The sequence below is a fragment of the Myotis daubentonii genome, chromosome 1 (genome assembly GCF_963259705.1).
Source record: "Myotis daubentonii chromosome 1, mMyoDau2.1, whole genome shotgun sequence".
NCBI classification, from domain to species: Eukaryota; Metazoa; Chordata; class Mammalia; order Chiroptera; family Vespertilionidae; genus Myotis; species Myotis daubentonii.
The window spans coordinates 179,923,025-179,938,105 of record NC_081840.1 but is presented as its reverse complement, the minus strand read 5'-3'; the positions used below and the strand labels follow the sequence as shown (position 1 = coordinate 179,938,105).

Below are 15,081 nucleotides of genomic sequence, written 5' to 3'. Positions count from 1 at the left end.
TAAATCCTTGAAAATGCCTAAAGAAAGTTGTCATTTTTTCATGGTGAAGGGACTGGAGTCCGAGTTGATGAAAACACCTTGGCGACTGCGGCAGCCAGCAGTGGCAGCAGCAGCAGAGTGATGGGGGCGGTGCCTTCCCCTGATCAGCCAGGTTGCTTCCTGCAGAGGGAGGCCTACTGACAGGGAGCAGGCCTAAGCCATCAGTAGGACATCCCCTGAGGGCTCCCAGACTATGAGAGGGGGCAGGGTGGGCTGAGGGACGCCCCCCCACAGTGCATGAATTTTGTGCACTGGGCCCCTAGTTTCATAATAAATGTAAATCAAACTATTATGCAGTACTCCTTTAAACTTACACAGTGATGTATGTCAATTATTTCTCAATAAAATTGGAAGAAATAATAAGTTAGCACTCTAATATGGACTATGGAAAGAACATTAAAAATGCTTGACCCTGTCAAGGCATTTTGCTAAATTAATACATATTATTGTAATTTTTAATGTGTGGTTACTATGTAGTACTTAAACTCTGTGAATGTTGATCATTTCATAGCAGTATAAACTTTCAAACTTTATAGCTTAAAATTTACTTAACATGAATTGAGAGACAGTTGCAGTGTATAAGACTGGGAAGGGCTGATCTTTCTCCCTATTTCTTAGATCATCACCATTCAGTTTACTAGTCCAAGTAAGGGAGATAGATCCTTCTGAGAATTGCCTCTAATAGAATAATTTCACAGAAGCAAGTTCAGTTCCCTACACAGGCACAGTACTTAAGCAGACAACTGATGGGTGGTGAAAGGCCCCTCTGTCCAATTATATCTGCCTCACTGGTCATGTGAGAATTCCCCAGTGTGCACTTCTTTAGAGATAAAAATGAAAATGTTTCATGGATGTTTGAGAATGATAGTGGCAAATGGAAAAAGATCCAAAGACAAGTGATCTTTTTCATGAGAGTCAAAGAAATATATCATATGAGGAATAATTAAAAGAACTATGATATTAATAATGGGCAAAATAGAAGAATTTTCATGGTAGAAGCTATTTCTCTTCCAACCTAGGAAAGGCTGCCATGAGAGAGAATGTGACATACTAATTCTAGGTAGTTACAAGGGCAGGAACAGGAACAGTGGCTAGAAATCACAGGGTATCCAATGTAAATACATATATTTAAAATATTTTACAATTTCAGTGATCCAAATGAAATGAACTGCCAAGGAGATAAGTACCCCTGTCGAAATGGAGTACTTATGCATTGCTTAGAAACCATATACTAGGAGTAATGGATAAATCCTATATAATAAAGAGCTAATATGCTAATTAGACCAAACAACAAAACAACTGTCTCAATGACCTTCTGGACGACCACCCGGATGACCTTCTGAACTAAACCGGGGCTGCGAGGGCCAGCCGAGGCTGCGAGGGGCTGTGAGGGCCAGCCGAGGCTGTGAGGGGCTGTGAGGGCCAAACCTCTTGCACGAATTTCGTGCATTGGGCCTCTAGTTAAGTTAATAAATAAGTCAACAAACGTGTGCATGTGCATGTGTGTGTGTGTGTGTATCTATACATATAAAAGCCTAAGCGACTGGGCAACTTGCTGACCAGGCAGTAGCTATGACCCACAATGACCACCAGGGAGCAGATGCTCAACCCACAGGTATGGAAACATGGAAGACTAATGAATCTCAGAGGGGAGGGAAGAGATTAACCAAAGATCTTATATGCATACTAGAGGCCCAGTGCACAGATTCATGCACCAGTGGGGTCACTCAGCCTGGCCTGCAGGGATTGGGCTTGAAACTGGCCCAGTGCATGGATTCGTGCACCAGTGGGGTCCCTCGACCTGGCCTGTAGGAATGGGGCCGAAACTGGATCAGTGCATGGATTTAGGCACCAGTGGGGTCCCTTGGCCTGGCCTATATGAATCGGGCTGAAACTGGCTCTCTGCCATCCCCCAAGGGGTCTTGGATGGTGAGAGGGCACAGACCAGGCCAAGGAACCCCACTGGTGCACGAATCTGTGCACTGGGCCTCTAGTCTAAAGATTAAGATTTTGGAATTTCAAATTTCTATTATTTTGTATACCTAAAGTATCAATGAGATATTATAGACTTTAAAAATTATTATGTACCTATTTTGTGCTAGGCACTAAGATGTAAGTGTTATTATTATCTCATTTTATTTCTAAAATAAATTATACTAAGGAAAAAAAAACCTATACTAGTAGGTGTGATCATTCTCTTAATACATAGCTAGTAAAGTGACAGAACCAGGAACTGAAATCAACTCTTTCTGACTCACAAAGCTCATGTTTCAGCCAATTCACCACAGGCCACAGGTGAGGGTCATTCTCCAGAGGTGATGCTGAGAGCATACAGTTCAGTAAAAAATGTGACCTGAGATAGGAATGAATGCCTTCACTGTGGAGGGCTTAGAAAATAAAGAGCTGAAACTGGAAGAGCATCTTCATGACCTTGCTTTCAGAAACGCTTGTAAGTCATGGGCAATTCTTAGTTACTGCGTTTGCAGAATATCTCTCATTCCATTTCATTTTAACGATCACTCTCCAATTTCAGATTTACTATTATGAAAGCAAAGTAAATGAAGACTCCCAAATACCTTGATTCTGGGTGTATCCTTGCCTTCCAAAACAAGTCACTCTCTTCCGGAAAAAAATAAAGGCACCCATCAAAATAATTACTTTTTAAAGGAACAATGAAGGAGGGGAAATCATACCTTTTGCTTCGTGCTTGATTTCAGGCCAACTTGGGAGTGACTCTTGGACTAGAGGAAAAAGAGAAAGAAATCTATTAAGAACACAGTATAACTTATTTTGGTGCCATTTCTTCTGGAAGATATTAGTTTAAAGTTAGAAATCCCTTCCCCTAATCTTCCTTCACAGCCTCTAGAAATCTAAGAATAGAATCTCAGCAAGGGCTCTAGTGCTGAATTTTACATACTGAATGAGAGACTGTTTAAGTCCAGGAGCTGAGAGTGCAAAGATGCACCTACACTTTGTCAATGCCGTGCTCATATTTACCGACTCAGCATCTTCTTAGAGGACACTGGCAGAAACCAAAAACTGCAAATATAAGGAAATACTTCCAGCTATAATAAGGCAAAGGGGAAAAGGAGGTAATAAATAAAAGACGAGGTAAGGAAGAAAGAAGGAAAGAAGCAAATGCTCTATAAGTTGGAAAATGAGAAAATAGGAACAGAATGAAAGAGCATGTTTGACAAGATTCCCAAGTGTCTTTCTATAGGGAGGATTTTAATCTTGCTCATTTAAATATATTTTCATTAGATTAAAACAAATCTCTCAAAAACAGTTCTTATAGAGGGTTTTTTATTTCCCAGTTTTATTCATGATTATCTAATCTTATATGGAATTAGGAAATATGAAACAGGCATTAATCTATGCATGAGAAGAATTTGGTATAGAATCCTATATAATAAAAGCCTAATATGCAAATCGACCAAATGCTGGAATGACTAGTGGAACAACCAGTTGCTATGATGTGCACTGACCACCAGGGGGAAGACACTCAATACAGAAGCTGCCCCCTCCAATCATCCCGTCAGTTGCCCCAAAGATCAGCCCTGTTCGCCAGCCAGGCCTAGGGACCCTACCCATTCACGAATTTCATGCACCAGGCCTCTACTACCATTATAACTTTTCTCCCAACAAGAAATAAGGAAAAATCAAGCTTACCAAGTTTGGCATTCAGATAGGGAATATAACTCACTTTTAAGTGTAGCATGAATCAAAGTTAACTCATCTAACTACTATTTGTAGCTAGAAAAATGTCTCCCTAAGTCAGGAACCCTCAAATTGTTCAGTCCCACGATCCCCTTGTACTCTTAGAAAGTATTGGTCCCCAAAGAGCTTTTGTTTATGTGGGTTATATCCACTGATACTCACTATTAAGAATTAGAACTGAGATTTTTTTTCATTTTTCAAAAATGTTAAATATTTTTTCTATTACAGTTTACATTCAATATTATATTAGTTTCAAGTGTACAACATACTGGCTAGACAATGATATACTTTACAAAGTATTTCCCCTGATATTTCCAGTACCCAACTGGCACCATACATAGTTATTACGGTACTACTGACTATATTTCCTATGCAGTGCTTTACACCCTCCTGACTATTTTGTAACTACCAATCTATGCTTCTCAACCCCTTCACCTTTTCACCCAGTCCCCGAAAGCCTTCCCCTCTGGCAACCATCAGTCTGTTCTCTGTTTCTAAGAGTCTATTTCTGTTTTGTTTGTTCATGCATATCGTTCTTTAGATTCCACATATAAGTAAAATCACATGGCACTTGTCTTTCTATGACTGACTTATTTCACTTAGCATAAAACCATCTAGGTCCATCCATGCTGTTGCAAATAGTAATATTTTGTTCTGTTTTATTTCCGAGTAATATTCCCTTGTATGAATAGTTTTCTTATCCACTCATCTACTGATGGTCATTTGGGCTACTTACAAGGCTTTGCTATCTATACTAATAATAGAGGAATATGCAAATTGTCCAGGACACCATAACAGTAACAGTAACGACCAAACAGCAGGCTGTGTGGTGCGACCAGGCTGGCAGGGGGGTTAGTGTGGGACGACCAAATGACTGAATAGCAGGCAGTGTGGGGAGACCAGGCCGGCAGGGGGCTTAGTGAGGGACAACCAAACGACTGAACAGTAGGCTGCATGGGGCAACCAGGCCGGCAGGGGGGGCATTTGGGGGTGACCAGGCCAGCAGGAGGGGGAAGTTGGGAGCAACCAGGCTGGCACGGGGGCATTTGGGGGCGACCAGGCCAGCGGGGGGGGGAGTCAGGGGCAACCAGGCCAGTGGAGGGGGACAGTTGGGGGTAACCAGGCCGGCACGGGGGAGGGGAAGTTAGGGGCGACCAGGCTGGCGGGGGGGGGGCAGTTGGGGGTGATCAGGCCAGCAGGCAGGTGAGCAGTTAGGAGCCAGCGGTCCTGGATTGTGAGAGGGATATCCGACTGCCGGTTTAGGCCCGATCCCTGAGATCAGGCCTAAACTGGCAGTCAGACATCCCCCGAGGGGTCCCAAATTGGAGAGGGTGCAGGCTGGGCTGAGGGGACTCCCCCGCCCCATGCATGAATTTTATGCACCAGACCTCTAGTTATAAATAATGCTGCAATGAATATAGGAGTACATATACTCTTTTGAATTAGTGTTTCGGGTTTCTTTGGATGAATTCTGAGAAATGGAATCGCTGGATCATAAGGCCGTTCAATTTATAATTTTTTTCAGATAACTCCATAATGTTTTCCACAGTGGCTGTAACAGTCTGCATTCCCACTAACAGTGCACAAAGGTTCCCTTTTCTCCATATCCTCACCAACACTTGTTTGTTGTTTATTGATAATAGCCATTCTGACAGGTGTGAGGTGATACTTCATTGTCATTTTAATTTGACTTCTCTGATGATTAGTGACTTTGAATATCTTTAGAACTGAGAAAAATTTTTAAATATGTATGTATTCACTTTAAAATAGCAATAATAAAACCATTACATTAAATAACATATTTAATGTAAAAACATTAAATAACATATTTCTATATATTTTATGTATATTCCTAAACAGAAAAATATTACTGAGAAGATGCCATTTTTTCAAATATAAGGAGTTCCAAAATATGTATACACATACTTTTTGATAGCTCAATTGATATTTTTTTCTTTTTAGATTCAACCCAGTGGAATTAATAATTATACAAAGTGTGTATACATTTTAGGGGGACACTCTGTATTTGCAACTCCAATGTTTAGTTTAAATGGAAGATAGCTAGATCCTCATATCTGCTTTTGCATTTAACCTATTTTGCTATGATATGCTTTTGGTTAAAGTAAATGAGGAAAATTCAGCCTCATTCAGATATGTAGTTGGAAAAGTAGAGTATTTGTAATAATCCTTTTGGATAATTTTGAATATTTTTCTCTGATAATATACCAAAACCTTACAATTGGTAGTTTCCTAAATGAACTTCTTATACTCTACTAGATAAAAATTTGTTGGTCTACCTTTCACTTTGAATGGATCTTTTACTCATGCATGATTTTATAATATCCTGCACTGGCCAATTGGATATTAGTGGATTATGGTGGTTTTCCAAATATTGACACATTTAATTACATAATATTTTTTAATTTTTATTTATTGATTTTAGAGAGAGATAAGAAGGGAGAAACATTGATTTGTTTATCCACTTAATTATGCATTTATTTCTTGATTCTTTTATGTGTCCTGTCTGGGGATTGAACCCCCAACCTTGGTGTATTGGGATGATGCTCTAACCAACAGAGCTACCCAGCCATAGCTATATCATATTTTAAAGGCACATCTATTAATCACTAACCTCACCAAAAAAAACCTTCAACAGCTTGTAAGCTATCAAGCTCATAGTAACAGATACAAGTTTTCCAAAATTCTAATTTTACTTGAAAGCTTGAATTCTATTATTAGCAACAAATATTGTCAGTTGCTTTCCTTGAAGCAATAGACTCACTTCATTCATTTTTGCAAACATATCTGCCAGCTACATAAGTGTGAATAATCGTATTTCATCTATCACTTGTTCTTTGAAGTTAAAATGGTGTTTCATGAGAAAAGAGGCTAGTTTGGTTGATAATTCAATCACAGAAGTGCTTTTCTTCCAAACAGCTACTGAATGTTTATGTACAGAAGTGCTTTGTGCATACTTCCCATTTTGGCAACTAAAATCCTAAAAAGTTGTGTGTTCAGGGGTTAAGATTTAGTAAACAATAATTTTTGCCATTTCATCAAGGGCACTTTTAAGTGAAACTGGCATTTTTTTCTGCAATGCAAATGCACAGTGGTAAAATTATAAGGACTACTAGTACACCTTGGTGCTACTGCCTCAATTCATGCTGAAACACCAACAGTTTTCACCACCATTGCTCTTGCACAATCAGTGCAGATGTCATCCAGTAAAAATAAATACATACATACATACATACATACATACATACATACATACATACATACATAAATGCATTGTCAAACTGCAGCGGGAAGGCCGGGGAGGGTTGGGGGGCAGGAGGTAGGGGGGTAAGAGATCAACCAAAGGACTTGTATGCATGCATATAAGCATAACCAATGGACATAAGACACTGGGGGATAGGGGAGGCTAGGGGACTGTCTAGGGCGGGGGGGAAAAAAATGGTCACATATGTAATACCCTTTGTAATACTTTAAGCAATAAATAAATAAATAAATAAATAAATAAATAAATAAATAAATAAATGCAAAGAACATCTTAATATTCATTATGAAAAGAGTTTTGGCTTCTCACATTCCTTTCAAGAACCACTGCTCATAATCATTTAAAGCAGTTGAGCCAACAGTCATTAGACTCTCCTATATTCATAGATATGGAGCTTAGGAGGAACAGAGTCAATGAAAAAGCAAGTTATCATTGTCCCTGCTTCATTCCCGCTGCCTTAGAGGAGAGAGACCGAGACACCGATCAAGAGGAGGCTTCCTTCTGTTGGACAGAAGCTGGGATGGGTAAAGGAACTTTGTCAGAAATCTAAAGTGTTCATCTTTCACTTATTCATAGTGTTTTGAGATCCATTTAGACTGTTATAGGCTGAATTGTTTACACACACACACACACACACACACACACACACACACTTCATGTGTTAAAGTCTTAATTACCAGTGCATTAGAAGGTGACTGTATTTGGAGATAGAAAGATAGGGCCTTTAAAGAGGTAAATAGTTAAAAATGAAGTTGTATTGATGGGCCCTAACCCAATATGACTAGTGTCTTTATAAGAAAAGGAGATTAAGACACAAACAACACACACACGAAGGAAAAGCCACGTGAAGATAGAGAGGACAGCCATCTGCAAGCCAAGGACAGAGACCTCACCAGAAAACAACCCTGTGACACTGGGCTCTTGGACTTCCAGCCGGCAGAACTGTGAGAAAATCAATTTATGTTGTTTAAGCCACCAGTTTGTGGCATTTTATTTTTGTGGCCCTAGCAAACTAATATATAGAGCCCAATGAATCTACCTCAAAGAAGTCAAGGATCTAAAAAATGAAGGTTCAGCAAGACCAACTCCTGAATAAAAGGGGCAATTACCACCACACTCATTGTCAATCACACATGTCCCAAGGAAGATTGTCTGGATCAGTCGTTCTCAAACTTTAGAGTGCATGAAGATCATTTAGGGGGCTGTTAGCCAAGCAATTTACCAAACCTCCAACCCCAGAAATTCTAAGTCGGGAGGTCTAGAGGGGCTTCCAGGAATGTGCATGTTAATACCTGTTTTTTCCATGGAATTCAAATATATTTTTTGGTGTCCCCAAAAAATGTATATACACTTTAGCAGCTGATAGCTCAATTTTTAAAATAATAGGGATTTTAATAAATACTGCCTTTATTTTTTTTTATTTTTTTAACATTTTTTTTTATTATTATTAGTTAAGGTATTACAAATGTGTCCTCATCCCCCCCATTAACCCCCAACCTCCCCCCCACACACAAACTCATGCTCCCATCCCCCCGTTGTCCATGTCCATTGGTTTGGCTTATATACATGTATACAAGTCCTTCTGTTGATCTCTTCCCCTTACCCCCGCCCTCCCCTACTTTCCTTCTGGGGATTGATAGCCTGATTGCTGTTTCTCAGTCTTTGGGTCTGTCCCTTTTCATCAGTCTATGTTGTTCTCTATAATCCACAAATGAGTGAGATCATGTGGTATTTATCTTTCTCTGACTGGCTTATTTCACTTAGCATAATGCTCTCCAGTTCCATCCATGCTGTTGCAAAAGGCAAGAGTTCCTTTTTTTTACCGCAGCATAGTATTCCATTGTGTATATGTACCACAGTTTTCTAATCCACTCATCTGCTGATGGGCACCTAGGCTGTTTCCAAATCTTAGCTATGGTGAATTGTGCTGCTATGAACATAGGGGTGCATATATCCTTTCTAATTGGCGTTTCTGGTTTCTTGGGATATATTCCTAGTAGTGGGATCACTGGGTCAAATGGGAGTTCCATTTTTAGTCTTCTGAGGTAGCTCCATACTGTTCTCCACAGTGGCTGCACCAGTCTGCATTCCCACCAGCAGTGGAGAAGGGTTCCTTTTTCTCCACATCCTCTCCAACACTTGTTGTTTGTTGATTTGTTGATGATAGCCATTCTGACAGGTGTGAGATGATAACGCATTGTCGTTTTGATTTGCATCTCTTGTATAATTAGTGACTTTGAGCAGGTTTTCATATGTCTTTCGGCCTTCTGTATGTCCTCTTTCGAAAAGTGTCTATCTATGTCCGTTGCCCATTTTTTTATTGGATTGTTTATCTTCCTTTTGTTAAGTTTCATGAGATCCCTGTAAATGTTGGAAATTAAACCCTTATCGGTGGTATCATTGGTAAATATGTTCTCCCATGTAGTGGGTCTTCTTGTTGTTTTGTTGATGGTTTCCTTTGCTGTGCAAAAGCTTTTTATTTTGATGTAGTCCCATTTGTTTATTTTCTCTTTAGTTTCCATTGCCCTAGGAACATTATCAGAGAAGAAATTTCTTCGGCATATGTTTGCGATTTCGCTGCCTGTGGATTCCTCTAGTATTTTTATGGTTTCCCTTCTTACGTTTAAGTCTTTTATCCATTTTGAGTTTATTTTTGTGTATGGTGTGAGTTGGTGATCTAGTTTCATCCTTTTGCATGTATCTGTCCAATTTTCCCAACACCATTTATTGAAAAGACTGTCTTGACTCCATTGTATGCTCTTGCCTCCTTTGTCGAATATTAATTGGGCATAGTGGTTTGGGTCGATTTCTGGGGTCTCTATTCTATTCCATTGATCTATATGTCTGTTCTTGTGCCAGTACCAAGCTCTTTTAAGAACAGTGGCTTTGTAATACAGTTTGATATCTGGTATTGAGATCCCACCTACTTTGTTCTTTCTCAGGATTGCTGCAGCTATTCGGGGTCTTTTTTTATTCCAGATGAATTTTTGGAACGTTCGTTCTAGATTTGTGAAATATGCCATTGGTAATTTAATGGGGATTGCATTGAATCTATAAATTGCTTTGGGTAGTATGGACATTTTGATGATGTTGATTCTACCAATCCACGAACACGGTATATTCTTCCATCTGTTTATGTCTTCCTCTATCTCTTTTTTCAGTGTCCTGTAGTTTTCAGCATATAAGTCTTTTACCTCGTTAGTTAAGTTTATTCCTAGGTATTTTAATTTTTTTGGTGCAATGGTAAATGGGATTGCTTCTGTAGTTTCACTTTCTGTAAGTTCACTATTGGTGTAAAGAAATGCCATGGATTTCTTAGCATTAATTTTGTATCCTGCTACATTGCTGAATTCATTTATTAAGTCTAATAATTTTTTGATGGAGTCTTTAGGGTTCTGTATGTACAGTATCATGTCATCTGCAAATAAGGACAGTTTTACTTCTTCTTTTCCAATCTGGATGCCTTTTATTTCTTCTTTGTGTCTGATCGCAATGGCTAGTACTTCAAGTACTATGTTGAACAGGAGTGGAGAGAGGGGGCATCCCTGTCTTGTTCCTGTTTTTAGGGGGAATGGTTTTAGTTTTTCCCCATTGATTATGATGTTGGCTGTGGGTTTGTCATATATGGCTTTTATTATGTTGAGGTATGATCCCTCAATTCCTATCTTGCTGAGAGTTTTTATCAAGAAAGGGTGTTGGATTTTGTCAAATGCTTTTTCCGCATCAATTGATATGACTATGTGGTTTTTTTCTCTCAATTTGTTTATGTGATGTATCACGTTTATTGATTTGCGGATATTGTACCATCCTTGCATCCCTGGGATAAATCCTACTTGGTCATGGTGTATGATCTTTTTGATGTACTGCTGGATCCGATTTGCTAGGATTTTGTTGAGGATTTTGGCATCTATGTTCATGAGGGATATTGGCCTATAATTCTCTTTCATTGTATGGTCTTTATCTGGTTTTGGGATTAGGGTGATGTTGGCTTCATAGAATGAGCTGGGAAGTGTTCCTTCCTCTTGGATCTTTTGACATAGTCTGAGGAGGATAGGTTTTAGGTCTTCCTTGAATGTTTGGTAAAACTCCCCTGTGAAGCCATCTGGCCCCGGGCTTTTGTTTGCTGGAAGCTTTTTGATTACTGCTTCGATTTCTTCCATAGTTATTGGCCTATTGAGATTTTTAGATTCTTCCTGGTTAAGTTTTGGAAGGTTGTATTTATCTAGGAATATGTCCATTTCCTCCAGGTTGTCTAGTGTGTTGGAGTAGAGTTGTTCATAGTATTTTCTAACAATCCTTTGTATTTCTGTGGGGTCTGTTGTTATTTCTCCTCTTTCATTTCTGATTTTGTTTATTTGGGTCCTCTCTCTTTGTTTCTTGGTGAGCCTGGCTAGAGGTGTATCAATCTTGTTTATCCTTTCAAAGAACCAGCTCTTGGTTTTGTTGATCTTTTGTATTGTTTTTTTGGTCTCTATGTCGTTTATCTCCGCTCTGATCTTTGTTATTTCCTTCCTTCTGCTTACAGTGGGCTTTTTTTGTTGCTCTCTTTCTAATTCTTCGAGTTGTAGAGTTAGGTCATTTATTCTCATTGTTTCTTGTTTCTTGCAGTAGGCTTGTAGAGCTATGAACTTCCCTCTCAAGACTGCTTTTGCTGTGTCCCATAGGTTTTGGATTGTTGTGTTTTCATTGTCATTTGTTGCCATGATGTTTTTTATTTCTTCTTTGATCTCACTGGTGACCCAGTCGTTGTTTAATAGCATGCTATTTAGTCTCCATGTGTTTTATTTTTTTGGATTGTTTTTGTTGTAGTTGATTTCCAGTTTTATGCCTTTGTGGTCTGAGAAGATACTTGATATGATTTCAATTTTCTTGAATTTGAAGAGACTTTGTCTGTGACCCAATATATGGTCTATCTTTGAAGATGACAAATGTGCACCTGAGGAGAATGTATATTCTGTGGCTTTGGGGTGAAATGTTCTGAAGATGTCAATTAATTCCATCTGATCTAGTGAGTCATTTAGGATTGATGTTTCTTTGCTGAGTTTCTGTTTAGAGGATTTGTCCAGTGGAGATAATGGGGTGTTAAGGTCCCCTACTATGATTGTATTGCTGTCAATCTCTCCCTTGATCTTCTCCAGAAGATTTCTTACGTATTTGGGTGCTCCTATATTGGGTGCATATATATTTACCAGAGTTATTTCTTCTTGTTGGACTGCTCCCTTTAGTATTATGAAGTGGCCTTCTTGATCTCTTTTTATGTCCTTCACTTTGAGATCTAATTTGTCAGATATAAGTATTGCTACCCCGGCTTTTTTTTTCACTTCCATTGGCCTGAAAAACCTTTTTCCATCCCTTCACCATCAGTCTGTGTGCGTCTTTTTTTCTGAGGTGGGTTTCCTGTAGACAGCAGATATATGGGTCATGTTTTCTTATCCACTCATTTACCCTATGCCTTTTGACTGGGGAATTTAATCCATTTACATTTAAAGTTATTATTGATAGAAACTTGTTAGTCGCCATTTTTGTTCTTTACCGCTGCATTCCTTCTTTGTTTCCTGTTTTTTTCTATTTACAGCAGACCCTTTAGCATTTCTTGCATTGCTGGTTTGGTTGTAATAAACTCCCGTAGACCATTTTTGTCTGTGAAGCTCCTGATTTGACCCTCAATTTTGATTGATAGCCTCGCTGGGTATAGTATTCTTGGATTCAGACCCTTCCTTTGCATGACTTTGTATATTTCATTCCATTCCCTTCTTGCCTGATGTGTTTCTGTTGAGAAATCGGTCGCTAGTCTGATGGGGGATCCTTTGTAGGTAACTTTCTGTCTCTCTCTGGCTGCTTTTAAGATTCTTGCTTTGTCGTTGGTGTTTGCCAATTTAATTATTATGTGCCTTGGTGTCGGTCTTTTCGGGTTCATTTTGTTTGGGACTCTGTGAGCTTCTTGGATTTGTGTGAGTTTTTTCCTCCCTATATCAGGGAAATTTTCTGTTACTATTTTTTCAAACAGGTTTTCTATTCCTTGCTCAGTTTCCTCTCCTTCTGGCACCCCTATTATTCGGATGTTGTTTCGTTTAGCATTGTCCCAGAGTTCTCTTAGGCTCTCTTCCTGCTTTTTAATTTTTTTTTCTAGAAGCTGTTCTGTTTGGGTATTTTTTTCTACCTTGTCTTCTAGCTCACTGATGCGGTCCTCTGCTTCTTCTAGTCTACTGTTGATGCTTTCTATTGAGTTCTTTATGGCAGTGATGTCGTTTTTCATTTCTTCTTGGTTTCTCTTCATTTCCTCTTGGTTCTTCTTCATTTCCTCTTGGTTCCTACACATATTGTTGAATTGGTCTTCCATTCTTTTCATCCACCTTATGGCCATTACTCTGAATTCTTTCTCTGACAGGTTGCTTGCCTCCATTGCCTCGATTTCGTTTACTTCCTTTTCTGATGATGCCTGTTTTTCTTTCATATTTGGGTTGGTTCTTTGTTTCACCATGATTTCTCTTCTCAAGGTGTTTGGTTATGTAGTTCTCTCTCTGCTGCGCTGATTCAAAGGCACAAAATACAACACAACAAGGCACAACGTACAAGGCACCGAACTAAATGCATTCACGATATTAATAACCCCAAATAAAGGTGACCCCCCAAGCGAAGAGAATTAGGGGATAAAGAAGAAAAAAGAGAAAAAGATTAAAGAGAAAAATAAAAAACAAAAAGGAGTGCCGAAATGAGATTGGGAAAAGGGAGAGAAAAAAGAACAAAAAGACCAAAAAAAAACAACAACAAAAAAAAAATTAAGAGAATGAAATAGAGGTGGGGAAGAGGCTATTTGTATGGGGAGAGCGAGGGATTGGAAATTAGATATATAAGTAGGGTGAAATTTAGTGGGTAGAAAGAAGGAATAGGTAAAATCCAAAGCAGGAATAGGGTAAGAGAAACAGGACAACAAAAGGGGAAAAGTGAGGAAGAGAGTTTTGGCTTAAGGGTAAATGTGAGATAGAGAGAAATGATGCTAAAGGAACGATGAAAATAGAGTGTAGAACACTAATCCCAAAATAAAATAAAGAAAAATAAAAAAATAATAATAATAAAAAATAAAATGACACTTGAAAAAATGGTAAAAGGATAGCAATAATACTGGTTAAAAAAATGTAGTAATTAAAAAGGTAAAATCAGGTGATGAAAAAAAATAAAAAATAAAAATAAAATAAAATAGGTTCTTGATGAAATGGTGAAAAAAAGAATTTAAAAATATATATATATATATAAAAATATTCGGAAGTGAACGTGCTTCAGATCTTCCACTTTTCTTTTTGGCACGCCTCAGTCCTGCCAGGCATTCAGGGAAATGTTGAACTTCCCTGCGATACACTGTCCCTCCGTGCAGTAAACCACAGACCTGATTTTAAGGCAGGTTTTATTTGTTTACCAGACTGCCTTTATTTGTGATCGCAAAAGAGACAGTTCGTGGCTCTGCCTCTGGGTGGCAGTGTGTCTGGATTGACCTCCGAGGCTACAAGTCCTCTCTATCAGTAGGGTTTTGTTTTTGTATTTCTCTATGGTATTTGGAACTGGAAAGACCACTGCCCAGAGCTGGTTCCTTGCCACTGTCCGCTGTTTCGCAGGCTCCCCAAAAAGAACTTTCCCCTACAGGCTCTGCGAATGACCCCAACTGGGGAATCCCATGCACTGGGTTTAATAATCAAATGCATGGATCAAAGGGGATCTGTAACAAGAGCCTGATAGTTGTGCGAATTCGCAAGCCTCCACCTTCCAGGTCTGCGCACAGTCTCCGTGCGCAGTTTCCGCGCGCACCCACTCGTCCCTGGCACCAAGCAGCCAGCAGATTGGCAAAGTCCAAGGCTGCTCCTTTACATCCAGTCCAGCTATGGGCTCATTTTTCGCATTCCCTTCTGCCAGCAGCCCTGTGGGGCCCCTTCCCCACTCACGGGTCACGCTGGTCCCAAGGGCTGCAGACTCTGTGGGGCGCAGATTCTGCCCTGCGCGCGCGAGCTCGGTCCTCCCTCCAACCCGAACTGCAAACCGCACCTTTAGGGGAT

At 39.4% G+C, this 15,081-nt stretch overlaps 1 protein-coding gene across 1 annotated transcript in view; it reads right to left on the bottom strand.

Annotated features, from left to right (window-relative positions):
* Positions 1 to 15,081, bottom strand: part of LOC132217299 (ras-GEF domain-containing family member 1B-A-like) — a 414,551-nt gene that overhangs the window by 304,343 nt on the left and 95,127 nt on the right. The window contains exon 2 of the mRNA XM_059667388.1: positions 2,733 to 2,780. Coding sequence (XP_059523371.1) covers positions 2,733 to 2,780 — 48 coding nt within the window. The remainder of the gene's footprint in view (positions 1 to 2,732; positions 2,781 to 15,081) is intronic.